The following is a 27,665-nucleotide window of genomic DNA, read 5'->3' as shown; positions in this document are numbered from 1 at the left end:
TTGAGATCGACGCGAAGGCAGTTAAGAACAACAAAACCAAAAGATTCCTCACTCCTGTTATTTTTGGCGAGCAGACATCAGACACATCAAGTGGCAGGAAGTCATAGTGCAGAACTTTCCCAGGAAGATCTCTTAACAGATGGGCAGGAATCATGCAAGATCAGGGGTATCCCAGGCAAAAACTCCAGTGGTACTGACAAGAGCTATGAATGGGGTTGCAAAATGCACCAGGAATCAATGGGGAAGATCCTGCATTGAGCAGACAGAGTGTTCTGCTCAAAATCTTGAACCAAAAAAGCACCTTTTAAAAATGCTGGTGGGGTTTTTTAAAGCCCCCTCCCTCCCCAATTTTCTGGGAAAGGTCTGTGAAGAGAAATCATCTTATCTTGAGCTGACTGCCTTGGAGGTAAATTTCCCAGATTCTTTTTTAAAACTCAGTGGAAAGGCAAGGAGGCTGAAGCAATCTCCCTTGAGTGCCATCAATACTTCTCTCCATTTAAATGCTAATTTTCACCTCTAACCCTGGACCAGCCTGTATAAGCAAAACAAATCAGACACAAAAATGTACAAGAGGTGATCAGGGAGAGTTCCTGATTGAATCCTGATTTGGCCAAGATTTGATTTTTTTTTTTTCCTCCTGGGGAGGGGGAATCTTCTCTTATGATACCAACGAAGCAGCTTCTCCAACATAATACAGTCCTTCAAGTGGAAAGCAGTCCACTCCTTGCTGCCTCATTGTCTTTCATTCTGGCTGAGTTATAATCCCAAACCCTATTTTCATCAAGCACTGAGCACCACCCATGATATTTAAAAAGAGGCTGCGATATCTTTAACACGATGAGTTGGGTGTATAAGTTGACTCTCCTTTATCCAGAATTCTGAAATCCAAAATATTCCTAAAACCCAAACTTTTTCATGGATAGTTGAGATAGTGAAAGCCTTTGCTTTCTGATGGTTAAGTGTGTACAGACTTTGTTTCATGCACAAAAAACATTACAAAATATTGTATAAAATGACCTTCAGGCTATGTGTACATGAAACAGAAATGAATTTTGTGTTTAAACTTGAGTCCCATCTCCAAAATATCTCATGATGTGTATGACAAGACAAGTATTCCAAAATCTTTTTAAAAATCCAAAAGGCCTCTGATCCCAAGCATTTCTGATAAAGGACTCAACCTGTATGAATTTTCAGCTAACCAATTCATAGCTGCCTTAAGAAAGAGTATTCTTGGGAGAAAAAAAAACCCTCTAGCATGTTTAGGAGACAGTTGATACTTGCACATACTTTCTTGGGGAGGGCAAACTGCTTTCCCTATCGATTATCATTGCTCTAATCTACACTGAAGTGTAGCGGGTGAACCCCAAATCCACAAACCCGAAGGCCCGTGGCCTGCCAGAGGATAAGCAGAGTCAAAGAGACCGAACTGGCTAGGATAAAAAACGCTTTATTTTCTTGGCCACGGGCAGCAGCACGCACATACACAGCAAGGTGGGCGTTATCAAAACTGCAGCGCTGAGGGCCTCTTGCCATCTTCTTTTATGCCCTTCTAACTCTACTTTTCCTAGCGTAAGCCAATCACAAAAGCGAAGCAGTATTGTGTCCTACATTTTCTTTTTGGCATTACATTTGCTTGGCATTACATGTGCTTGCTTGCTTGCTTGGAGCCTGGAATGTACAGAGAGATAACTGTAAGATACATACTCGGCTAAGCTAGGCTCTTCAAGGCCGCTGGTTAAACACAGGCCATTGTGTTCAGAGTCCTCCAGAGGAAGGAGGGGGTGATTATGTGAGTGTGTATACTACTGCCACACATACAGAAAGAAAGGGTGGGGGCCAGCATAGCCCATTTGCACTTTACTCTGTAGGCTCAATCTATGGGCCTTCTGTAACTATTGATTCTTTTGCAAAGCAAAGTACAGAAGCAAGAAAGCATTATTATTATTGTGTTCCTCTCATTCCCCCCTTTTTCTCTTTGAAAGTTGTGAAAACAAGTTTCACTATGAATGTTCATCATATGCCCTCATTATCATCATTTCTTTTGCTACAAAGCTTGCAGTGGTCTTAGTAATACTTCTCTTTATACATTGCAATAAGCATGGCACTAACATACATAACAATAGCCCTATTGTGAGGACAATTATTCCTGTTCCAAACAGACCTTTTAACCATCCAAAGTTTGGCAACCAGGATGTCAGCCAGTCCCATAGATTCCAACCTCTGCTATTTTTGCTATTCTGTCAGCATGTTGTCTTACATCTTCTTCATTGTCTGGGATGTATACACAACACTCCTGTTTTATTAGTGTACACACTCCTCCCTGACTGGCTAACATGGTGTCCAGTGCTAGTCTGTTCTGCAACACCATTTTTCTGATTTCTTTCTGTTCTTTGGCTAGACCAATAAGGGCTTCACCTGTCTCATTTGCCATGATTTCTACCACCGCCTGCAGTCTATATACTGCATTCAATAGGCCTCTATGGCCTCTCCAGTGTCTCATTGGGGCATAATCTTTTACAAGCTGCCTGCTTTCTTCCAAATCTCAGTAATTTCTAATTATTCCCTCAGGTAGTTCATTTCTAATTGTCATAGCTGGAAGTATGGTGGCTACATAACAATTCCCACTCCAATTCTCAGGCAAAATGGCATATGCACGTATCCCACAGATAAAATAATGTCCTTTCAAAGCAGGGAACGACCTTCTACATGATGCAGACACTGTCCATGATACATAATAACCACTTACATTCTGATTTTGCAAGGTGTATCCTGCCACCCAGCTACCATTGATATATGCTCCTTTTATTTTTAGGTTGACTTCACACTTACTGATGCCCACTCTTGGTCCTGTGGTCTCATTGCATTGCCAGCACCATTGTCCTGCCTTTTGACCAATTCTATAGTACCCTTGGGTGGAGGGTTCAGACTTTATCCAACTCCAGCCCATGCTGTTGTCTGGTCTATATGGTTTGGCCAATTCAGCAGAGTTCAATGGTACTACCTCAAAGGGCATCCCAGTGTGTGATTCAAGGGGCATTTGGTGACACACCCAGCAGTCAGATACATTTAAAGCGTTCCCAATTTTCTGTGAGTATACCAAAAGGGAATTACTTTCTGAAAATCCATGACATCTCGGTGGGAAGATGAACATCATTGCTATGAAACCAACTAACCAAATGATTATCATATGGTTAAGTGTGAGGCAGCTTAATCTGGATGAAGGTGGGCATATAGGTGGGGGTGATGAAAATGTTTGTGTTTGTGTATCTACATCAACTGTGCAACACATCCCGTTTCCCATAAGTCCCTTCTGTCTTTCAGAATGGCCCACGGAAGCCATTCCTCCTGTTACTTCGAGGCTGATCTTAGCATCATGACCTCGGAAGGGGGGCTCACGTTGCGATGCTGCCCCTTCCTCCATCTCCATCTGTAGGATGTTTGGTGATCTTTACCTGCAAAGGGTTGTCTTTATTGGTCTGTATGGTCCACACAGGTCTCTGTTGGGTGTGGTCCTTCTTGATGCAAGTGTAATGGACCCAAGGTTTAACTCCTTCCAGTTTAACTGCAGTTGGAGTTGTCAGCAAAATCACAAATGGTCCCTTCCACTTGGGTCCCAGGGTAGTCATTTTCCAATCTTCTAACCACACAGTGTCCCCTGGAGAGAAAGAATGTAAAGCAGTAAAGGGGAACGGATACCTTATTTCTCCCACATATTTGTACAACTGTTGCAAAATAATCCCTAATGCTTGGACCTCTTTAGCTAACCTGTTGGGACCCAAAATTCCTGGATCTGCATGCAATTGGGGAATTGCTAATGGTGGTCTGCCAAACACCAATTCATAAGGTGACAATCCCAAAAACCTGGTGGGTGTACACCTGACTTTTAACAAAGCCATTGGTAAAACCTTAACTCAATTTAGTTTAGTTTCCTAGCACATTTTCTTCAAGTACAACTTCAGGCTGTAACACAGGTCTCTTGTAGGGGTTTTGACTTGGCTTTGGTCACACAACCTTTGGAGGCATTTCTGCACATACCTGAGAGCCAGTCAATATATATATAGTTTGTTCAGTCAAATATGTCAGTGTCTCTTCTCCTAAGTGAGACAGGCTGTACATGTAAATGACAACTTCGAGACCAAGTTGGGATGGCCTAGCCTTTTGGGATGGGAAACAGTGTGGCTGAGTTAAGCATAGCTCAGTCTTTAACTATGCTGACCAAATGGCTGTAATAAAGTTATTATTATTTCGCCAATCTCAAACTTGTCTTCTACTTAGGCCTTTAAATTTCCAACAGGGTTTGAATTTAATGTGAGCTCATAACTTTAACAGTTTGCCCATAAATAAGTTTAACAGCTTCTTCCAACAAAAGAGAGATAGCCACAATGTTTCTGAGACAGCCTGGCTATCTTTGGCTCACAGGGTCCCTATTTTTATTGAAACAGGCTACAGGCTTATTCCAGGAACCAAGATGCTAGGTCTGCTGATGTCTGGTAATCCTAAAACAGGTGGGCTACAGTTGTCTTCTTGGTGTTTGCCTGTCCACAAAAAAAGTGCAGACTCTAGTAGTTTTTCTTTTAACATATCATACAGTGGCTTCACCAGAGAAGCAAGGTTTAAAATCCATATTTGACAGTATCTTGCCATCAGCTGTCTGCTAAGACTCTTGTATTCTGTTTTCTACTTTAGTCTTCTTTTTCCTCCACATCTCTCATTACCATGGCAGGAACATCCTAGGAAGCGGAATAGAAGGGGAGCTCTAGCATTGAATTCATGGCACCCTTTCCGCATCCACGCCTTCTTCCTCATCCTCATGCATCATCATTCCACATACTCTCATCTGGCCTCTCCAGTCCAATGGGACACATCATCCTCCTTCAGTGCTGCTGGGCCAGCAAACTTGCTTTTTCCTGCATCTGCTTCTCACATTTCCTTAAACTTCTGTCTGCCAAGGCTGGGACATTCCTCAGTCCTTCTACAACTTCTTCCAGGTATTGTTACAAAACATTTAAAACTCACTCAGGATTACAACCTCCAAAAACTCAAAAACATTAAATTGATGAAATAGTGTCCTTTTCCCAAAAATCAAAAATCAAAATCCAAACAGTCCCAAACACTCTCAAAAGTGGTTGAATTTCATAAACATCAAAAGTTTAAAAAGCAAAAACTGAAAAACTGTTTAAAGTCTGGAAATGCTTTTCTTTGTTAGAAATCCTTCTCAGACTCTTTCAACTTAGCAAGATGTCTCTCTGTAATTTTATTGTTGTTGTTGTTGCTGCTGTTATCAAGTGCAGCTAAAACTTATTCTGCAATGGTAACTTCATCTCCTTTTTCATTAAGATAGCACTCTTGTTATGCTCTGGAACCCTTGTTGACTCTTTAGTGCCTCCACTGCTCACTTTTAGGGTATTACGAGAACTCGCTCTTTCTCTCTCTCATGCTTTCTTAAAAGAAACCTTCTTTGTCCTCTCTGTAGTGCACACAGTGTCTTATCTCTGGCCTTGCCTTGAGGAACTGAAAGTATTTTTTTTTTTCATCCTCCATGGCAAGAATAAAGGGGGGCAGGAGAAAAAAAGAAAGCCTTCGCTCTCTAGAAGGAAACTTTTCCTTTTTAAATTGCTCAATGAAAGTTTTCCCAAAAAGCTGTTAGCAATCCTGTCCCATTTATTTCCTCATTGTCTCCTGCTTTTCTCTGGGTGGGTTGGCTGTGTGCTCTGTATTATATTTCAGGATTTCTCTCTCAGGATTCCTCTCTCAGGCCTCCATGCATACACCCTTCCTCAGCCTGGATTTCCACAATCCAAAGGCTTCTTGTGAGTCTCTTTCCTTTTACAAACATGCTTGGTTCTTTCATGTGTTCTGCATAACTTTGCAAACCCGTCTTTACTCTTTAAATGTGGTTGTTCTACTGCTCTCACAACCAAATTTCAAGCTTGTCCTGCTTTGTTACTCCAGGTTCTCTGTTACTTTAGGACAGCAAAACTCATCTGTTTTCTCACTCAATCTGTGGAAGTTTGTTGTTTGTATATTGTATGTATTATAATGTATAGCACTGTGTAAATTTACAGTGCTTTATAAATAAAGGTTAATAATAATAATAGTTCCTTTAAACTCACACAGATTGGGATTATATTTTTCTTTAACAGGAGTATTTTCCACACAAACTGGTATTTCATTAATGTGATTTTTCTTCTTATATGATATACAGTCCATTTGGGTGCTTTTAAATTACTCTAACACCCATCTTTCATTTTTCATTTTAAACACTCCAGGCTTTTAATCTTTCTTCTGCCCATGCTCCTGTGTTTATCTTCTGTTTGCTCCTTTTTAAATTTTAGACACAGTCCTCAGAGCAAACGGACATAGGCTTTTTCAAATTTCATCACAAATTTCTAGTTTCAGGCAAAGTCTGTTTCAAAGGTACTGGGCATCTAGGAGCATTTTAGAACTTATGGGCTATTCAGTGGCTTGTATAAACTTTAGTCTCTTCCAATAGGTTGACAAAAGGGGTCTTATTTTACAATTAAAACTCTTAGCATTTTATTACTCAGTCTCTGTTTTCTCCTTCAGGTTCTCATTCACTGGGCCATAGATCACAAAACTCGAGAACCCTCTCTGTTGTTTTGTTTTTGAATCTTCCTCTTGCCTTAGGCAAACTTGCATCACTGTTGCCAGTCTCCTTCACAATTGGTCTCCATGTCTTTAGCACATGAAGAATCACAGAATTGTAGATTTTTCTCATGTAGTTTGTATTTTAACTACCATGCAACATTGTTCTTAACCATGGCAGATTTTCTTTTACAACATTGTACCATGCATTAATGTAGTATTGATCTGGATGGTACTTTGCTGTAAAGGTTAACACTTTCTTTATAAGTTTTAGGTCCAAGGACACAATAGCTGGCCAGGGGGAATCTAAAGGGAAAAGTGGCCACTCTAACACACAAAAGGTTTGTTTGTTTGTTTCAACTTCCCTGCTTTTCGGTGCCTGCCGAAATGTGTTTTTCTCCAAAGTTTGCTAGCATACAATCCAAAGACGTCTTGCCTCCAGTTTTTGATTTTCTATTAACCCTTGCAGACTAGATTGGGGCACCCTCCCTAGTCTTTTGAACAGCTGTTTTTATTAGCCCAATGGCACCTTGCCTTTTGAACTTTTTCCTCCCATTGCAGACTAGATTTAGTCTGTCTTATTGCAGACTAGGTCTTGGGTGGGGACACCCACCCTCACTAGCCCATCTTAACAGCTGTTGCCTTTTAAACTTTTTTTTTTCCTTTTTCCTTTTTCTTTTAACATACAATCCAAGGGGGTCAGTCCCTTTGACTTTCCTGATCCCATTGCGGTAACTAGGGTCTCGGATCACCCTCACCTAGACCGACTTTAACTGCAGTTTCCCTTAGGTTACAACCTATCTTTATAGTCTAGACTTTGTTTGTCTCTTCTTTATTCCCAACCGCGGTACATAAATCACCATTCACACAAGGGTTGACAGGGAGTTCGTGGTTACTTAAGGAAATGGGGGAGTAACCACTTGAACACTCAGACTGGTAGCCTGTGCCCCCAGACGATCATGGCAAGCGACAGAAACCGTACCAGCCTCATAGGTCATGCACTCTGCACACAAAAGCCTCCCACATTTGATTAACACATTCCCCTTGTGTTCATACTTGCCTCCTCCTCCTCCGGTGCACCGGTCGTCCTGAAGCGGTTATCCTAGCCACCTGGTTCGGCACCTAACACTGGGACAGCCACGTCGGACGGCGCGAAGACTGCCAACGGTTATTAGTAGGGGCCCCTCTCGTTGCACAGAAGTCCCGTCGTCCGCCGGGGTGGTGTCAGCATGGCGGGGCTAACACCCTCTTCCCTGACTCTGTCCTCCAAAATGGCAGGGGGGAATCCCGGACGAGCCCCCAGAAAATGTAGCGGGTGAACCCCAAATCCACAAACCCGAAGGCCCGTGGCCTGCCAGAGGATAAGCAGAGTCAAAGAGACCGAACTGGCTAGGATAAAAAACGCTTTATTTTCTTGGCCACGGGCAGCAGCACGCACATACACAGCAAGGTGGGCGTTATCAAAACTGCAGCGCTGAGGGCCTCTTGCCATCTTCTTTTATGCCCTTCTAACTCTACTTTTCCTAGCGTAAGCCAATCACAAAAGCGAAGCAGTATTGTGTCCTACATTTTCTTTTTGGCATTACATTTGCTTGGCATTACATGTGCTTGCTTGCTTGCTTGGAGCCTGGAATGTACAGAGAGATAACTGTAAGATACATACTCGGCTAAGCTAGGCTCTTCAAGGCCGCTGGTTAAACACAGGCCATTGTGTTCAGAGTCCTCCAGAGGAAGGAGGGGGTGATTATGTGAGTGTGTATACTACTGCCACACATACAGAAAGAAAGGGTGGGGGCCAGCATAGCCCATTTGCACTTTACTCTGTAGGCTCAATCTATGGGCCTTCTGTAACTATTGATTCTTTTGCAAAGCAAAGTACAGAAGCAAGAAAGCATTATTATTATTGTGTTCCTCTCAGAAGAATTAATGCAGTTTGAGACAACTTCAACTGCCATGGCTCAATGGAATTCTGGGGTTTGTAGTTTTGTGAGATACGTAGCCTTCTCTGTCAGTAAGCTCTGGTGTCACAACAGACTACAAACCCCAAAATTCCATAGCATTGAGCCATGACATTTAAAACAGTGTTAAACTGGATTATTTCTGCAGTGCAGATTAAACCACTGAAACATCCTTAAATATGAGGACTCTTGCAAGCCCAAAGTGTATTTAGAATTGCCCTCCGTGGGTTCAGTGGAGCTTATGCCCATGTAAGCGTGCACAGAATAGATCAGTGATTTCCAAATGTTGGTCCTCCAGGTATTTTGGGCTTCAGTTTCCATAAGCCCTAGTCACCTTGGCCAACAGTCAGGAATTCTGGGAGCTGAAGTCCAAAACATCTGGAGGGTCAAAGGTTGGGAATCACTGGAATAGATGGAAGGCAGTCCTTTGATTCCTGGCTGGGCTCAATTACAGTCACTGCCTTAATATTTCTTTGTGCTTGATCATTTAGTACAGTGCTTCTTAAGCCATCTCATGTGGGGAAGTGGCAGGAGCTTTGCACCAGTGTGCCAGGGACTGGCGCCAGATTTATGCCCAATGTCTGCAACTGTTTTCCCCCCACAAACCAGTAGCCAATTGCTCACAGACTGGCATTGGTCCACAGACCAGCACTTTCAGTAGCATTGATTTACTGCATTTTTGATTGGTAATGCCTGAGGAGGCTCAACTGCATAGAAGTCTTGGTGGTTCCATTTTGCCAAAGCATTTGTGAGGGGGTGAGCCCCTCTTTGCCTCCCCCTTGTACTAGGGTCTATGGCTTCAGCCCAGCAATGGGTACTGCATGTAAAGTGTCTGGTTGTGGGCGTAGCTGAGCATAAAGTCCCAAGACAAAGAGAAATGGAAGGCCAATCGGAGGGCAGATGCCCCGAGCCAATCAGGTGCTAGATGAGGAATTTAAACATTCCGCCTGGCAGTTGAGCTGGCAGTTGGGGTTTAGAATGTTGAGGGGAACAGTCAAGTCCAAGAGAGGACTGGGTTCCTGACGTTCCTGAGGGAATAGTTAGTGAGGGAACTGTTTGGTCCAGAGATGGACATACGATATTATAACGGAGACAATATTGAGTCCTTCTTTACTAATTTTAAGAGAACATGTGAAGAGTTGAATATAAAAGAAGAGGAGGGGATGAGCTATGTGAGGTCACAAATTAGTGGTGGTCTGACAGAAATTTATGCTGAAATGAGGCCAGAGGAAGCCCAAGATTACATACTGTTTAAAGAAATGGTAAAACAGCGATTTGGATTAACTCCCGAACACCACAGAAGAGAGTTCCGGGCAATTAAGAGGAAAGGCGATGAAACATATACACAGCTAGGATGTAGATTAGATTATTCATTGAAAAGTTGGATTGAGAGGTCCAAAATAACGACTACAGATAAACTACAAAATCTAATAGGACTGGAACAGTTTTATAACGTAATTCCTCAGGACTATAGGTGGTTGGTTCAGGACCGACAACCTAAAACCGAGGCTGAGGCGGCCAAGATAATTGATACCTTGGCTTTAATAAGGGGGGATGATAGGAAATGGCCCCGGACTGAGGGGAAATGGACAGGAATGGATCCGAAGTATTCTAAAAAATGGCAGACCTCAAAAGAGAAGAATGACCATGGTAGAAACTTTCAACTGGGACAAGACAAGAAAAGTCCTGAAATTGAGAAAAAAAGTGTCACGTCAAGAAGATATGACCCTGAAGACCATAAGAGATATGGTTGGTCTAAGGAGAAACAAACAAATATTGATAGCAGGGTATGTTATGAATGTGGACAACCACGACATTTTAGATACAGTTAATAATAATAATAATAATATGTTTTATTTATAGACCGCTATTCCGCGATGATCATAGCGGTGTACAGTAAAATTGTAATACAATACAAAATACAGTTAAAGGAGGGAGAAGTCTCGTCCTTCAGGCAGTCCAAGATGTTGCTGGGTCTGCCTGATCGCTCCCTCTGAGGCCGAGATGACAATTGAGGAGGGAGGGGCCTTTTCCTTCAGGCAGTCCAAGATGTTGTCTTATTGGCAATGACCTTATTAGAAACATTCAAAAGACGGAAGAATCCATAAAGGGGTCAGATAATGAAAAAGCTAAAAGAAGAGAGAAATTAATTGGGATCCTTAAAAAGGAGATAGAAGATTTAAAGACAGAAAATCAAAAATTGCAGAGCTTACACAAAAAAAGAATCAGAAAAGTTGGTGGAGTTGGAAAAGAGTTTGGATTCTAAAGAAAAGACTATTTCAAAGTTAAACACAGTCATTTCTGATATAAAACATTCATCAAAAAGTGCTAATGAAACCCTACATAAATATGAAAAAGATATTCACAGACTTCGGGGTTTTCTAGATGAAACAAATGAGAGGTTTATTCAGCAGAATAGAGGAAAAGAGGCTTTGATACAGGAAAATAAAAAGTTCCAGGAACAGCTATATGAGTTAAAACAAGAAAATCAGATTCTGCATCAAAAAGTCAATAAAGATCAGGGTGAACTTGATAATATAAAGTTAAAAACTGAAGATCTGTACACAGAGATTGCCAGACTGGAAAATAGGCTAAACTCTAAAGACAGAGAAGTTCAAACTCTTGTGGAAAATTGCCATAAAGCCAATACACAAGCAAAAGGATGGAAAACCATGTTTTTCCATGTAAAAGCAAAATACAATACTCTCCAACATGAACTTCTCAATATAAAGTCCAAAAATCAGATACAAAAAGAAAAAGTAGAGATTACAGAAGAAGAAAAAGCTTTACAAGAGCAAGTAAATATAATAAATAAAGAAGAAAAAGTAGCAGTCCTGGACATTGAAATTAATAGGTCTAATGAGCCTGATGAAAAGTTGGCTGTGATCATAGGAGCTAAAAAGAAAAGGAAAATTAGCCAGGAAGAAAAGAGTCCTAAAAGTGTAAAACCTTGGTTAAAATCAGATGAGGAAAAAGACTCAAGGTTAAAGCAAAAACATCCTTACAAAGTCAAAAGGACACAACATCCTACTGTCAAACATACTGGTGGTGACCAGATGAGAGACAAGCGTTGCTGGGACCCAAAAAGCCATCAACCAACTGGAAAAGGATATTCAACAGAGAAAGCAAAACCAGAGATCGTGATGAGCTATCTAGACAACGTGATGACTTCGATAAGAGACGCTTTACAGTCTACAGAAGAAGATATAAAGATTGTTCAACGCACTCAAAGAATCTGGTCCAGTGAAACAGGAAGAAAGAAAGATTTTTTACCAGATGAGGTGTTAAGTCCACAACTGATACAAGGAAAAACATTGTTGGGTACAAGGACTACAAGGGAGCATTGGCTCCCAAGTAGCTGAGCATAAAGTCCCAAGACAAAGAGAAATGGAAGGCCTTGGAAAGAGAGGGTTAAGAGGTGACATGATAGCTCTGTTTAAATATTTGAAGGGATGTCATATTGAGGATAGAGCAAGCTTCTTTTCTGCTGCTCCAGAGAATAGGACACAGAACAATGGATTCAGATGACAAGAAAAGAGATTCTACCTAAACATCAGGAGGAACTTTCTGAGAGTTAAGTGTGTTCAGCCGTGAAATACGCTCCCTTGGAGAGTGGTGGTGTCTCCTTTGGAAGTTTTTAAACAGAGGCTGGATGGCCATCTGTCGGGAGTGCTTTGCTTGTATCTTCCTGCATGGCAGAATGGGGTTGGACTGGATGACCCTTTAGGGTCTCTTCCAACTCTGTGATTCTCTGATTCTGTGAGTTATGCTCCTGCAGCTTTCATCCATCTGAACTGCCTGACAGAGTGTGTCTTCTCCACATTGCCTTTAAAAAATAATAATAAATCAAACAAAGCATTTCCAATGGCTGGAGGCAAAAACTATGAAAAGGGAATGAGGGCCGGCTAAGTGGCAAATTCCACTTTCTCTTCCATATTTCATTATTTGATAACATCAGGTGGACAGGCCTATCAGAATTGCTTTGGCAAAGGCAAACAGGAAGCACGCCTGATCAATATTTATTAATACTTTCCAAAGACAGGGGAGGCAGTCGCTGAACTGAGCGGCTAGTCAAGTGAATAATTCTGCATGCGGAGGCTGGCTGGCCAAAGGCAACGGTGGGCCAAAGGAGGCTGCCTTTTTAATTGCAGGCAATTAAAAAGAAATGCAAGCAGCACTCTCCTTCCCCTCCCTTTTAAAGTAATTGTTTATTTTAATTAAAAATTATCTGGTCCTCCAGTGAGTGGCAGATGAATTCCAAAAGCAATGTGCATTGGAGTCCAGACAGGTAGGAAACGCAGGTCCCACATGTCCTAGAGCAGTGGCAGCCATTCACCCTCCTTGGGGACAGGAGAACCCATGCATCTATGGCTGCATCCATACTGGAGAAATAACCCAGTTTGATATCACTTTAACTGCCCTGGCTCAAGGCTAGGGAATTCTGGGCCCACAACAAACTCCAATTCCCAACTTTAGAAGGAACTTCTAAAGTATTTGAAAGGGTGTCATATTGAGGATGGAGCAAGCTTGTTTCCTGCTGCTCCAGTGCATAGGTCATGAAGTAATGGATTCAAGCCACAGGGAAAGAGATTCCACCTAAATATTAGAAAGAACATCTTAACAGTAAGAGCTGTTTGACAATGGCATAATATGCTGCCTCAGAATGTGATGGAGTCTCCTTCTTTGGAGGTTTTTAAACAAAGGCTGGATGGCCGTCTGTTAGGAGGGCTTTGATTGTATCTTCCTGCAGGGCAGTAGGTTTGATTAGATGGCCCTTGTATTTTCTTCCAACTCTGTGATTCTATGAAAACTGCGCAGTCTAGGCTGCCAGGTGGAAGCCGCAAAGGGAATAAGCCAGCCTGTCTTTCCTTGCAAGATAATGCCACAATCTGGATGCCACTGCAAAGAAAGCCCTGTCTGACATACTCACCAATGAAGCCACTTGGGGTTTATTGTATCACAAAGATTCTTTTTTTTCAATGGCAACAATGCCACAGAGATTCTGTATTATAAAGTGGGGGAGACCTTATGTGCAAATCATTCCTCTAATTTTTTTTAAAAAAGATGTATGAAATGAACATGGAACATTCTGCTTTGCATTGCAGGCAATACTATGAGATGCTCTACAACACAGCAGATGAGCTGCTGAACCTGGTGGTGGATCAAGGAGTGAAATACACTGAGCTGGAGTACATCTATGCCTTGAGCTTGCTCCATCGCAGCCAGACCGGCGTTGGGGACCAAACCACCCAGAACATGAGGCTCCAGCGCCTTAAGGAGATAATCTGTGAGCAGGCAGCCATCAAGCAGGCCACCAAGGACAAGAAGATCACCACTGTGTAGTTTGTGTCCCTTTGGTGGTAGAAGTTGGGTGGGAGAAGGGCGGGCAGGTTTGATTATGCTGCTTCCAGGTGAGCCAAAATAGTGTATGCTTGATGACAGCTTCATGGCACAATGAGAATTGCATTGTGAGGGGAAGTGGTTCTATTAGAATAAAGTGGGAAGATGTATTGGTGGTGGGTTTCTTTGGGTTGTATGACCTTCTCATGAAAAGCTTTTATATATTTGGGGGAGGGGGAGTTGGAGGTATTGGCTAGAAGGCCATTGTAGTGGTGAGTTGGAATTCCCAAATGTTTTTCACCAGTATAAACCTGAACACAAGTGGTGGGTAATTTGTTTAATTTTTAATTGTAACGGCTGTTCTTAGATGGATGTGAGTGGGGAACAGAAGATGGTTGAACAGGCATTGTTCATGTGATCCAGCAGAATCTATAGCATTCAGGACTGCTGACAAAAACAATTCAAGCCAAAATTCAACCCTGGCTGAGAAAACTAGGGAAAGGTTAAGATTCCTCCACCAACAGGGTGGCTTTTAATTGGGCTAGTGCTGTTTGTGACATGCAGCTACATTTATTTCCCAAGATTCTCCTTTTCCAAGATAGGTTGTATATGGAGATTGCCCACCATCTTGTATGATGTCCAATTGATCTTTATGGGGAACCTGGCCAAACCAATGACAGAGAGGAAGGAGTGGGAGACAGATAATTGCATTGATTTGTGGCTTTGGGTTTATACCACTCATTTTCCAAATGGAGGTTTGGTTTTAGAGAGGTTTCCTTTGCCACTTAGCAAGGCTGGTACAGTGCACCAACTTACTGAGCAATTACATGCATTCTGGGGTAACTTACTACCTCTTCAATTGTCTTCTTTTGTTATTTGAACCAGTCATCCTTGGATTTGCCAACCAGGATCCACAACCACCATCATCTCTCAGATGATGGTATATGTCAATAGGAGTCAGACACGTCATGGCAGATAGTTTTCTTTATTCTCTCTCCCACTCAAAACAAAATGTGAGGGTTTATGGCTTCCTTACAGATAAGGGCACTTTTTTTGCTCTGTCACAGATCTAAGCAGTCATTTTGCCTCATGCGACAGATCTGATCTATGCAGACCATATTCAGCCAGGTTTCCATTTCAGACAGGTCCCCCTAGCCCTGCCTAACATTTTGCCGCCGTGAGCTGTGCTGTCTCTGTGGCAGACTCTCAGTTGCCATTGCAAGAGGAAGACTTCCTCAAGGTTGAGCACAATTGGGTCAAAGCCACACACTGTCAGAAAACCTATATGGGGTCTGGATGCCCAGAACCATTACCTAGACTTCCTTAAGCACATCCTTGCTCTAGCTGGCCCAAACCTCTTTATAATAATGTCACCAGGCCATTGGTCCTTTCAGCAAAAACTTGGAGGAGCTGGGCCCCCGGCTTCCCATCACCTTTTGAAGCCCAGTGGCTGCTTCATTCTTAACTGTTTCCACAATGCAAGTGAAGAAATGCCAACTTAGGGGTACAGCCTTAGTCTTTCAGTGGATGGCCAGTGTGCTGGTCCTGTTCTGTTTTCATACCAGCCTCACAATGCCACTACTACCACTTGATGCTGAAATCGCAGCCTCTGATCTGGTTTAATGTCCTCTTTTCCATAGCTGCTTGCACTGCTTTCTTCTCGCTTCAACTGAAAAATTAAAGGATAATTTTGGAAACATTAATTACTGTACTGTGGTTTGCTTGGATGCACTGGTGATTTTTTAGGCTAATTCAGCATCTTCCATGGCATGACTGTTAAGAAGGATGAGATAGGGAAAACTGTCCCTCCCGTTCTGCAAGTGATAACATTGGAAGCACAGATAAAAGAGACCTGCCGAAGGTCACAAGAACCCAGAGGATTTGCTAGCAAATACTGCTGTGCTTCTTCATAATGGCCTTGGGCTGGAGTTATAATTGCAAAACTCTTTTGCCTAATCCTACAGGCCATGAACGCCTGGAAGAATCCCAGGCGTTCACTTGAACCATCCACAAAAAAGCAACGGAAGACTTGGCCACAGAGAGTGGAGGCAGATGTTACAAGAGAAGGGCATTGTGGCTTGAATCCTTTAGGTTAGTCCCACCTGAAGTAGACCCATGAAATTAATTCTTGAATGGTGAGTCAACATGTAAGTAAATCTCACTGATTCAATAAGTCAACTGTAGTTAGCACTAGCAATAGGATTTAGGCCAGTGTATTTCCTTTCTAATGCAAAGATATAGCCATGTTAGTCTGTGGAATCAGTACACAGAGAGATCTTGTAGCACCTTTGAGACTAACTGAAAGAAAGAAATTGGCAGCAGGAGCTTTCATAGACTTCAGTCTCCTTCCTCAGATGCATTAATGAAGTAGACTGAGAAAGCTCATGCTGCCAATTTCTTTCTTTCAGTTATTATTATTATTATTAGTAGTAGTAGTAGTATCCCACTCTTTTTCCAGGACTGTTAGTCTCAAAGGTGCTACAAGATCTCTCTGCATAAGGAATGAGTTGATATTGGCAGGTCCAGCTCCATCAGGACTAGCCTGGAAGAAGGAAGAGCCCTCCCTCCAATCCATCTGCCTTGGTCCAGGCCTCAGAGGGAGAGAAGAACCACTGGACCTCATCCCCTTTCCCTCCATCATTCCCTTCTCCTTTTGTTTCGTGTCTTTTAGATTGTAAGCCTGAGGGCAGGGAAATGTCTGATTAAAAATATTATTGTAAGCCGCCCTGAGAGCCATTAGGGCTGAAGGGCGGGATATAAATACCTAAATAAATAAATATAAATAAATATTGCAGGGGACAATTGGCAGCCAGGAGGAGGCACATTTCCTCTCCAATTCTTGAGAGCAGTGTCCACCAATGGCTCCCATTTCAGTGGGGCAGTGAATCCATTCTAGGATTTACCTAGCTTTAAAGGTACTATTCAAGGCACTGTCCCAGTGTAGGAATAGGATTGAGTACTTTGGACTGCTCCTTTAAATCCAGGATAACAACCTGGAATGGATTCATCACCTGGCATGGGAACTACCATCCATCCTAGCCTTAAAGTAGTTTCCAGAACATTTTAGTTGACACTTTTTTACCCATTCAGAAATTCAAGAATCAAAAACAAGCTTCTTTGGGGCAGTGAGGATGCCCAAAGGAGAAATATCAGCAGGACCAAGGGTAATTCAATTGCTTCAGTGCCCCTCCTTCCTATTGTATGATTCCTTCCCATATATGTCCCCCATCCCTCCATTCTTCCACTCCTGTTAACTCAGCATATCCTGAGAGGCTTGACTGAGATCCAGATGCTGAAGCCAGTGGGAGGAACAAAAGTACTTTATAGACCTCTCCCTTGGCAAAATTGAGGCCCAGGAGTATTCGTCCCTCTGGATATCACCAGTGTTGGATCAGTGCCATTCTATAAACTTGAGTTTCATTAAATTCTATAACATTAAGTTGCCTTCGTATGGGAAAGCAAATGATGGCAAGTCCCAACTAAAATAAACCCAATGAACCAATTGTTGAGTGGTAATGGTACTTGAATGGGAAATCACCAATGAATACCAGATGTTATAGCCTATATAAGGCCAATGCGATTTTAGGCTGCATCAATAGAAGTATAGTGTCTAGATAAAGAGAAGTAATAGTGCCACTCTATTCTGCTCTGGTCAGGCCCCACCTGGAATATTGTGCCCAGTTCTGGGCACCACAATTTAAAAAGGATGTGGAGAAACTGGAGCATGTCCAAAGGAGGGCAACTAAAATGGTGAAGGGTCTGGAAACCATGCCCTATGAGGAATGACTTAGGGAGTTGGGGGATGTTTAGACTGGAGAAGAGAAGGTTAAGAGGTGATATGATAGCCCTGTTTAAATACTTGAAGGGATGTCATATTGAGGAGGGAGCAAGCTTGTTTTCTGCTGCTCCAGAGACTAGGACCTATAGCAATGGATGCAAGCTCCAGGAAAAGAGATTCCACCTCAACATTAGGAAGATCTTCCTGACAGTAAGGGCTGTTTGACATTTGAACACACTCCTTCCTCAGAGACTGTGGTGGAGTCTCCCTCCTTGGAGGTCTTTAAGCAGAGGCTGGATGGCCATCTGTCAATGGGGATGCTTTGATTGAGATTTCCTGCATGGCAGGATGAGGGAGGAGGCTGACCCCACAGAACTGGAGCATGTCAACAGAGGGGGCTTCTTCACCTGGGGGGTCCCTAGAGAGTCTCCTACCTCCAGAGAACTAAAACATGTCAATAGAAGAGGCTTCCTCACCTGGGGAGTCTCTAGAGGAGAGGTCCCCCCCACAGATGGGGGGAGAGACTCACCCCATAAAACTGAAGCATGCCAATAAAGGGGGCTTCCTCACCTATGGGTCTCTTGAAGAGAGTTTCTCCCTAGAACTGAAATATGTCAATAAAGGGGCTTCTAGACCTGGGGGTCTCTAGAAGAGGTTCTCCTTGGAGCTGAAGTATGTCAACAAAGGGGGCTTCTTCACCTGGGGGGTCCCTAGAGAGTCTCCTACCTCTCTCTTGCTCCCTCTGAACCCCTGACGTCACCCACAGTGACCTCACTCCCCGAGGCTAGACAGAGACAAAGCGTATATTACCTGGCGTTCTCCCTCTCCCAGTTAAGGAAACATGTCGCCTTGCATGTATTTCCGGGTCAGATTTCTGTGTGAGGGTCTCACGTCTGTACTCAGGAATTATTGGTTGTTCTTCATCTGCCGTGTGATGAACCGTGCGTCTTTGGATGTATTTCCGGTTCAAACTTTGGCTACGGTTGAAGTGTGCCAGCCAATGATGACGAGGTCTGGGTCACTTTGAAGTCTCCATAAATGTTTACATTTCGAAATGACTTGAATTGGCTCTTCCGTCCATTTTGAAGACGTCAGAATGTTCATAGTTGCTAGGCCTCAAGAAGACAACAAATCCCATGATGTGTGACGTCATGACGTTCTCCGCCGCAGTCACCGCTGGCCCACTATCCGCTCGGGACGCCCTTCCCAACATGGCTCCCTGCCTGGCCTCCTCCAGCCTCTCCCAAGATGGCTGCTCCTCCTCCCGCCTCTTCGGTGAATCCTTTCCCCCAAGCCGAGTTGACCTTCCCAACATGGCGCCTGTCCCCAAAAACAGCACTACTTTCCTTAAGCCAAACCCTCCTGACCCACTTTATCCCTTCTGTCCCCTTCTCCCTCCTCAGTCCTAACGCCCCATAAACTCTAACTGAGAGGAAAAAACAAAATGCCAGGCGTTATGGGCGAGGAAGCGTCTGAGCTCGCCCTCCCCATCATGGCGGCGCAGAGGCTCCCTCCATGCTGTGCGTGCTCCCCTCCCCCTCCCCTTCTCCTCCTTGGCCTGGGGCTGCTTACTGCCGCCTCAGCCGGACTCTGCCTCAGCGAGGCCTAGTAGTAGTGGTAGTAGCAGGTTGCACTCGAGGCGCGCCTTGTTTCCCAGCAGGCTGCGGCGAGAGAGGCCTCCGCAGCAGCCGCCTCCTCCTCCTCCTCCTCCGTTTCGGTTAGGGTTGCCATAAGTCAGGACCTCCAACCCGGGACAAATGTAGGACAAATGTAGGGCCACATTTTCAAATGTAGGAAACGTTTTTTAAAAAATGGAGGACACATTAAAAAATTGATACTTTTTGATCTTCCGGTGTGGGAGGAGAGTCAAGAGGGCGCAGGTTGGAGTTGCTCCCACCCAACCTCGCTGTGGTGGTACTTGTTGGAACGGGGCCGACTCAAAACCCGTCCATAGTCACTCTGATACGAGGGGCTATCACCAGCAGCCTGTCAGCCCCAGAAGTGTCTCTCAGGGCTCTTTTGGGGTTGAACTGGGAGAGGCCCCAGCAGCTGTTTCGTGGGTGAGCCTGAGACCCTCACTCCAGCAGGAAAAGATTCCAGCTTCAAAAGCTAAACAGAGCTGAAGGATATCTTTTCTGCTTTCCTCGCATTTTACTTACATCTCCAGAAAGAAGCAAGGAATAAGAGGTAGACTTTCTGAACGACACACTGCACTAGAGACTGTGTTGTTTTTACACAGCAGCAAAGCAAGATAATACTGTAAAGCATACTAACAGCTGTAAAGCATTGGATGACGTCAGGAAAAGCTGTAAAAACGCTGCAAACTGAAAGGAGTGAAGGAGAAACGGAGGTGTGCAGCTGAAGCCAAAGAGGCTACAAAAGACTACTTGTAGGTTTGCAAAAACAGCCTACAGGAGAACGGAGGGGGGGTTTCATAGAGGACCAAGGAGGGAAAGAGGACTGGTGAGCAGACACAGAGCAAGGTAAACAAATAGACTTTAAACAATTAAAAAGAAAAAGAAAGAAGCCGAAGGTGAAGACAAAGACTTCTAGTTTCCAGCCCCCAGCTTTAAAGAAGCTTCAAAGAGACTGTAAAGAGACTAAGTTTATAAAGACTCACAAGAGAGGGAGACTGCGAATTTAAGGAAGAAGATTGCCAAATTGAGGGGGGAAAGGCATGAGAGGAGATTTAAAGGGGACTCGAGAAAGAGATAAAGAACGAATAAGAACTCCAACACAAGAAGAGAACTTAAAAGACATTAATTGCTATTGTTTATTGACTTAAAACATTATCATTTGGGCGTTTTTGAGAATTCACTTCAAAAAAGACTTGGAAATTAGATTAATGCTGACAAGACAAGCTCAACAAAGAAAAGACAAAGAAGAAAAAATGGCAGCAGCAAGAAAAACAACAACACAACCACAAAGAAGAGGTTCAAGAGAAGACACGATGAGAGTAATTGATCCAAACATGCTAGTATTGGAAGAAATAAGAAAAATAAGACAAGAGAGGAAAGAACCAAGACACGAAATGAAAGAGGACTTAAGGGAATCAAGCCAAGAGACAAAGGATGAAATTTAAGAAATACGCTCTGAAATAAGGAGAGATTTGAAAAAAGAACTAGATAACTTTGGCAGGAAAATGGAAAAGATGACACAAGATATATCAAAAACACAAAAAGAGGTAGAAAAGATCCAAGAGAAGACTGACAGACTGGAAAAGACATCAAACGAAATTAGTCAACTACAGGTTCAACAACAATCAAAGGATTTGACAAGCAAACTGAGATACAGGGATAAATGCATCAAAATTAGAGGACTAGAAGAAAACCAAAAGAGGACCTTTACACAAGAATTATCCCAGTATTAGCGGAATATATTGATTATAGTGAAGAGAGAATGGAGGCCGAATTGGATAATCTGTCTAGAATAAATTCCAACGTTGCGAGAGACAGAAAAATACCTAGAGACACCTTGGTATACTTTATGAAATCGAGGACAAAAGACAAAATTATACAGAGAAGCTATGAACAAGAACTAATTATCGAAGGTAATGCTTTAAAAATATTTAAAGATATACCCCCTCAAATAATGACACAGAGACAGAAATACAAACCTCTAACCCAACTTCTAAGAAATATGAGAATAGACTACAGATGGGAGAGAACAGAAGGATTGACTGTTATATATGAGCAAAGGAGATACAAAATAGACAATCTGGACAAATCAAGAGAAATGGAAAAAAGATTATTAGGGGACCATAAGGACAAAGGAAATGGAAGAAGAGAGAAATATTTTCAGACAAAAGAATGGAGAGCAAGTAAAGATAGAGAAAGGAATAATAGCGGTGAGAGGAAAAACCCAGAGGAATTGGAATCAGAACTGCCTAGTAAAAAAGAAGTAACAGAAGAAAAGGAAAAAGAAGAAGAAACAGTTATAACAGTTATTAACCTAGATCAAGAAAGTGAAACTTAAACGTCAACATAAGAAAGAAGGAGATGAGAGGAAGAAGATTTGACAAAAGTAAAATCTTACATTATAAGTTTTGGAATAAAACAAAAACCAAAAATTAACAAATAAAAAATAAAAAATATATACACACACAGGGGTGGAAGGCTCACAAAAATAAATAAACAAATAAACCAAGACTAAAAACGATATAGAAATAAACCATAATCATGAAAGTAATCTCGTGGAATGTGAAAGGAATCAACGCCAAATACAAAAGGAGTATCATATTTCACAGATTAGAAAAACTTAAAGGAGATATTATATGCATTCAGGAAACAAAAATCAAAGAAAGTGAAATAAAATATATAAGAAATCCCAAATTGGGACAATGCTACACTTCCGCAACGAATTGGGGGGGGGGGGGGGGGGGGAAGGAATCGCTATTTATGTTAACCAAAAATAGAGCTCAAAAGATATTTAAAGATAATGCAGGCTCCTATGTTGCAGTTGAGGTGAAAACCCATAATACAAAACTTTTGTGTATTGGAATCTATGCACCAGCTGAAAACAGGGATGTGTACTTTCAAAAAGTTCACGAAGAAATAAAAAAATAGACTATGACAATATAATAATGTTAGGGGATTTCAATACAGTAATAAATCCCACGATAGACAGGAAATCCAACAAAAATAAAAAGATCAAGAAATCCCAAGGCAAGCTACCGAAAACATTTTTCAATCTTATAAAAGACATCAATCTGACTGACGTTTGGCGATATAAAAACAACTTCGAGAATGGATACACCTTCCACTCTGAAGTCCACGATTCATTATCGAGAATAGACCTAATTTTTGCTTCTAAACCAATATTACCTCAAATAAAAGCCATGGAGGTACTGGTAAAACAAACATCAGATCACAACCCAATAATGATGGAAATTAAAGAAAGACAACCAGACTATATTTGGAGACTACAAGAAAACCTACTAAACGACACGGAAGTAGTGAAGAAAATTAAAGAAGAACTTAAAAATTTCTTCAAGGAAAATAGGACAGATGGAATAAAAAATAAAACAATCTGGGATACCAGCAAAGCAGTTATTAGAGGAATACTCATCAAAATAAACAGTGAACAAATAAAAAAACAACGAATAAAAGAATTAATGATTACGGAAGAATTGAGAAAAAAGGAAGAAGAATGGAAAAAAAGGGAACAAAAAAATTAAAAATAGAAGTAATCTTGTTACAACAACAATTAAAAACTCTAACATTAAATGATATCTCAAAGAAATTAAAAGCAAGCAGGCAAAAACAATTTGAATTTGGCAATTAAGTAGGAAAACTATTAGCAAACAAATTAAAGAAAACTAAAGAAAAGAAACTGATAAATGAATTGAGGGATAATGGCAAAATCATTACTGAACAAGATGAAATTAAACGTATATTCAAAGAATATTTTGAAAAACTATATAAATATAACAAAGAAGCAGACAAAGAAAAAGAAAATATTAGCATATATTTATCTAAAGAAAATATAACAAAACTGAACAAAGAGCAAAAAGCAATATTAAACCAAAACTTTACAGATAATGAGATCTCTGATGCAATTAAGAAATTAAAAGCTGGCAAGACTCCAGGTCCGGACGGTTTATCTGCAATATATTACAAAAAAACAGAAGAAATTATACTTGGCCCTTTAAGAGACACATTAAACGATATTCAGAATGATGGAATACCCGATTCCTGGAAAGAAGCGTTAATCACATTAATCGCTAAGGAAGGTAGAGATAAACTAGAAACATCAAATTATAGACCTATTTCTCTCATCAACGTTGATTATAAAATATTTGCAACAATTCTCGCCGAAAGATTAAAGAAAATTCTGAGTTACCAAATTCATGAAGATCAAAACGGATTTCTTCCGGACCGTCATATGAAAAATAACATTAGAACAGTAATCAATATAATTGAACATTACGAAATACATAACGAGAAGAAATTGGCTATGATTATGTTGGACGCAGAGAAAGCCTTTGATAGGGTGAATTGGACATTCTTACAAGAAACTTTAAACACAATGGAGATGGTTTCAAGATTTCTAACATGGATAAAGGCGATCTATAAAGAGCAAAAAGCCCAATTAATAATAAACCAAGAAAGAACCGATCATGTTAGAATTGAACGGGGCACAAGACAGGGTTGCCCACTGTCACCACTGTTGTTTTTGATAGTCCTGGAGATATTAAATAATAAGATTAGAGAAGATCCGAATATCGAAGGAGTAAAAATAAAAAGTCATGAATGGAAGCTGAAAGCATTCGCTGACGATATAATTTGCTTTGTGGAAAACCCACAAGAAAGCATAAAGCATTTAGTAACAACTATTAATGAATTTGGTAAATACTCTGGTTTCAAAATCAATCAAGAAAAAACATCAGTTATACTTAAAAATGTAACCACATCAGAGGAGAAAGATATACAAAGGACAACGGGATTCAAGATTGTAAATAAAGCAAAATATTTAGGGATAACCTTGACTAAAAGAAACATAGAATTATTTTCAAATAACTATGCGAAAACATGGAAAGAAATAAAAAGCAACTTATCGAAATGGTCCAAATTAAACTTATCTTTAATAATAATAATAATAATAATATAGTTTATTTATATACCGGTATTCCAAGGATCATAGCGGTGAACAGCAATAATAACAATACAACAGTAAAAACATCGTAAATCACAAAATACAACCCCCCATACAACATCATATACTAAAAACAGATAAAATCCATATAAAAACATCCCCATACAAGTGGCAGAATAGATGACATACACCAATTGCATAGCCAGGGGGGAAAGTATGGTCAGCAGGCTCATAGGGGAAATGCCTGGCGGAATAAAAAAGTCTTTAGATCTCTCTTAAAACCGTCAAGGGAGGTGACTGCACGGAGCTCACAAGGGAGAGAGTTCCAGAGCTGAGGGGCCGAAACTGAAAATGCCCTCCGAGACATATTATACCTAGTCTCTGGAACTCTTAAGAGATGTTTCCCTCCCGATCTAAGAGTGCGGGGCGGATTGTATGGGGAGAGGCGGTCCTCCAAGTACCCTGGGCCCAAGCCATTTAGGGCTTTATAGGTGATAACCAACACCTTGTATTCGGCCCGGAAGCAAATAGGCAGCCAATGGGAAGAGCTGCAATTATCAAAATGAACATTTTAACCAAATTCATATTTTTGTTCCAAAACCTAGCTGTTATATCTAATGAGAAATATTTTGAACAATGGCAAAAAGAACTGTCACAATTTTTGTGGCAAGGGAAAAAAGCAAGGGTAAAGTGGAAAATACTCACTGATGACAAAAATAGAGGAGGCTGGGCTCTCCCAAACCTCAAACAATATTATTACTCCTCATGTTTCAACTGGATAGAAGAGTGGATAAGACTGGACAACGAATGTCTATTATGCTTGGAAGGTTATAATTTACGCTATGGATTCCACGGATATATGTGGTATAACAAACTGAAAACGGATAAAAATTTTGATCATCATTTTGTGAGACGGTCCTTACTTAAAGTTTGGAGTAAGATAAAAAATCAATTCTATAAAGAAATACCACTGTGGGTGTCTCCGCAAGAAGCTTTTTTATATAGAACAACAAAAAACGAGAAATGGGTAAAGTATAAAGATATATTAAGCAAAGGACACAATAACGAATACAGCATGAAATCTATGACCCAAATTAAGAATAAATTGGTTTCTATCTAACCAACTGACACTGCAATTCAAGAAAGATCACAGAGAATTTGGACTGTCCAAAAGCAACAACAAATTGGATGATATCTTTATTAAAAAGGACAAGGTGCACATAACTAAATTCTACAAAATATTGAAAAAAATAGACCTGGAACAAGAAGTAGTCAAACATACAATGGTACGTTGGGCAACGGACATCGGAAGAACGATACAGCTTGAAGCTTGGGAAAAATCATGGAAAGATACCAATAAATTTACCCTATGTCAAAACTTGAAAGAAAATTATTTTAAGATGTTATACCGTTGGTATATGACCCCCACAAAAATAAATCTGATTTATAAATCTGGAAAGAGAAACTGCTGGAAATGCGACAAGACTGAAGGAAACCACTATCACTGTTGGTGGACATGCCACATGGCTAAAGAATATTGGAAGAGGATACAACAAATGATGAACGAGATCTTACAAATCGAAATACCATTAAAACCAGAATTATTTTTACTTAATATGACTGGAATAGTGCCCAATAAAAAGACTGATAAATACACAAAAATTATACTGTACATGGTGACATCTGCAAAAATACTCTATGCGACATACTGGAAGAAACCAACGAGGAATGGTTGATTAAACTAAGAGAAAACATGGATATGGACATACTTACCAAAATAATGAAGAATGAATCCCCTAAAGAGGTTGAGAATGATTGGAAGTGTTTGAAAGAGTATGGTAGAAACACAGGATGGAATCTGAGCTAATTTAAACAAAAGATGTGTGAAAAAGAAAGAAAATATTAAGAAAACATAGAGATCGTATGGAAGGTTGTAAGATACTACAATTGATTGAGATATATTTTTCTTGGTAAGCCAATCTTTAAGTTTTGGCAATAACAAATATAAGAATAAAATATTAATTTGTTTGTAAATCAACAAGAAGATATAAAAATTAAATAAATTAGGGAAAGTCTACTGTTAGTTTGTTAATTTGCAGAATCAGGAGAACCAATTTAATGTCAAGGATATGGATTTAGCAGTTAAGATAGGGAAGAACTAATATATAAAGGATAACTACATGAAGTTAAGATTGTAATGTTTTAATGTTTTGTTTAATGTGTGTTTAATGTATCTATGTTTGTCCTCAAGATGTTTGTTCTTTTTTAAACAATAAATTTTTAAAAAATGATATTTTTTTAAAAATGTTAATATAAATGCATGTTTCTTCAGCTGCTCAAAATGGAGGACATTTTGGCATTATTCCTAGACAGATGGCAGAAATGTACTTCTCTTTCTGGCCAAATACCCCCCGCCCAATTCTACAACTACATGTCCCACTTCCAAGCAGGCATAGGATTTGAAAGACCACAGGCACCCCCTTTTGCAACTGCAAACTACAAGTCCCACTCCCAAGCCTTCTTAGCAATTCCCCCCTTCCTCATTTTCCTTGCCCCCTCGAACCCCCCCAACCCCTCCCCTTTTTTTCCCCAGGTATGTCTCAACTTAGGGGGGATTTATGGGTCAGATCCCTTGCAAAGTATTTTTTTTCTTTTCTAATGGGGGCAAAGCCTTGAGAAGCCCTGGACCCCTGAGAAGAAGAAGAGGAGGGGGGCTTAGAGAGAGGGGGGTAAATAAGGGGGCTAGAGGCAGGGTTGCCATAAGTCAGAAAGGAGTTGGGCACACAACAACAACAATGCCAACAACAACAGCAGAGGAGGAAGGGGGGAGGAGGAGAAAAAAGGGGAAGGAGAAAGAAGAAAAGGAGGAGAAAGAAGAATAGGAACAAAGATGTTTATCACACTATACTCTTAAAGTGCTACTATTCCACTTTGACTCCTCTAGCTGCCTCCTTTTGTATTCTGGGATTGGCAGTTTTAAGGAGGGGTATTTAGAATTCTCAGGCAGAGAAGTTCAGCTCCTTAAAACTGCAAATCCCAGAATACAAAAGGAGGCAGCTAGAGGAGTCAAAGTGGAATAGTAGCGCTATAAGTGTATAGTGTGATAAACATCAAAGAGAAAAAGAAGATGTGGAGGGGGAAGAAAGGAAGAAAAAGGAGAGGAGGAAGAGGAGGGGAAGAGGAGGAGAAGAAAAAAACGCAATAACAAGAAGAAGAGAAGGAGGGGAAAGAGAAAGAGAAAGAGGGGAAGAACTAAAAGCAGCTTGCCTGAGTGCAAAGCCCTCTCTGCTTGGACGTTGGAGCATGCCAAATAAAGAAGCAGAGGGCTGGCCAATAGGGGCAGGGCAGAGCAGCAGACCCCGCCTCCTGCCAGCTTCAGTCGTGCTGCT

The 27,665-nt window shown here is 41.2% G+C and overlaps 1 protein-coding gene across 1 annotated transcript in view; it reads left to right on the top strand.

The window, feature by feature from the left end:
* EXOC4 (exocyst complex component 4) overlaps nucleotides 1-16,318 on the top strand; it is a 510,603-nt gene extending 494,285 nt beyond the window's left edge. The window contains exon 18 of the mRNA XM_089527458.1: nucleotides 13,670-16,318. Within this exon, the coding sequence (XP_089383584.1) occupies nucleotides 13,670-13,907 (238 nt within the window). The 3' untranslated portion in view covers nucleotides 13,908-16,318. The remainder of the gene's footprint in view (nucleotides 1-13,669) is intronic.
* Nucleotides 16,319-27,665: the final 11,347 nt, after the last annotated feature.

The sequence above is a fragment of the Sceloporus occidentalis genome, unplaced genomic scaffold, assembly GCF_023333645.1.
Source record: "Sceloporus occidentalis isolate IW3139 unplaced genomic scaffold, rSceOcc1.0.p SCAF_5, whole genome shotgun sequence".
Taxonomy (NCBI): domain Eukaryota; kingdom Metazoa; phylum Chordata; class Lepidosauria; order Squamata; family Phrynosomatidae; genus Sceloporus; species Sceloporus occidentalis.
This window is presented reverse-complemented; position numbering and strand designations above follow the sequence as displayed.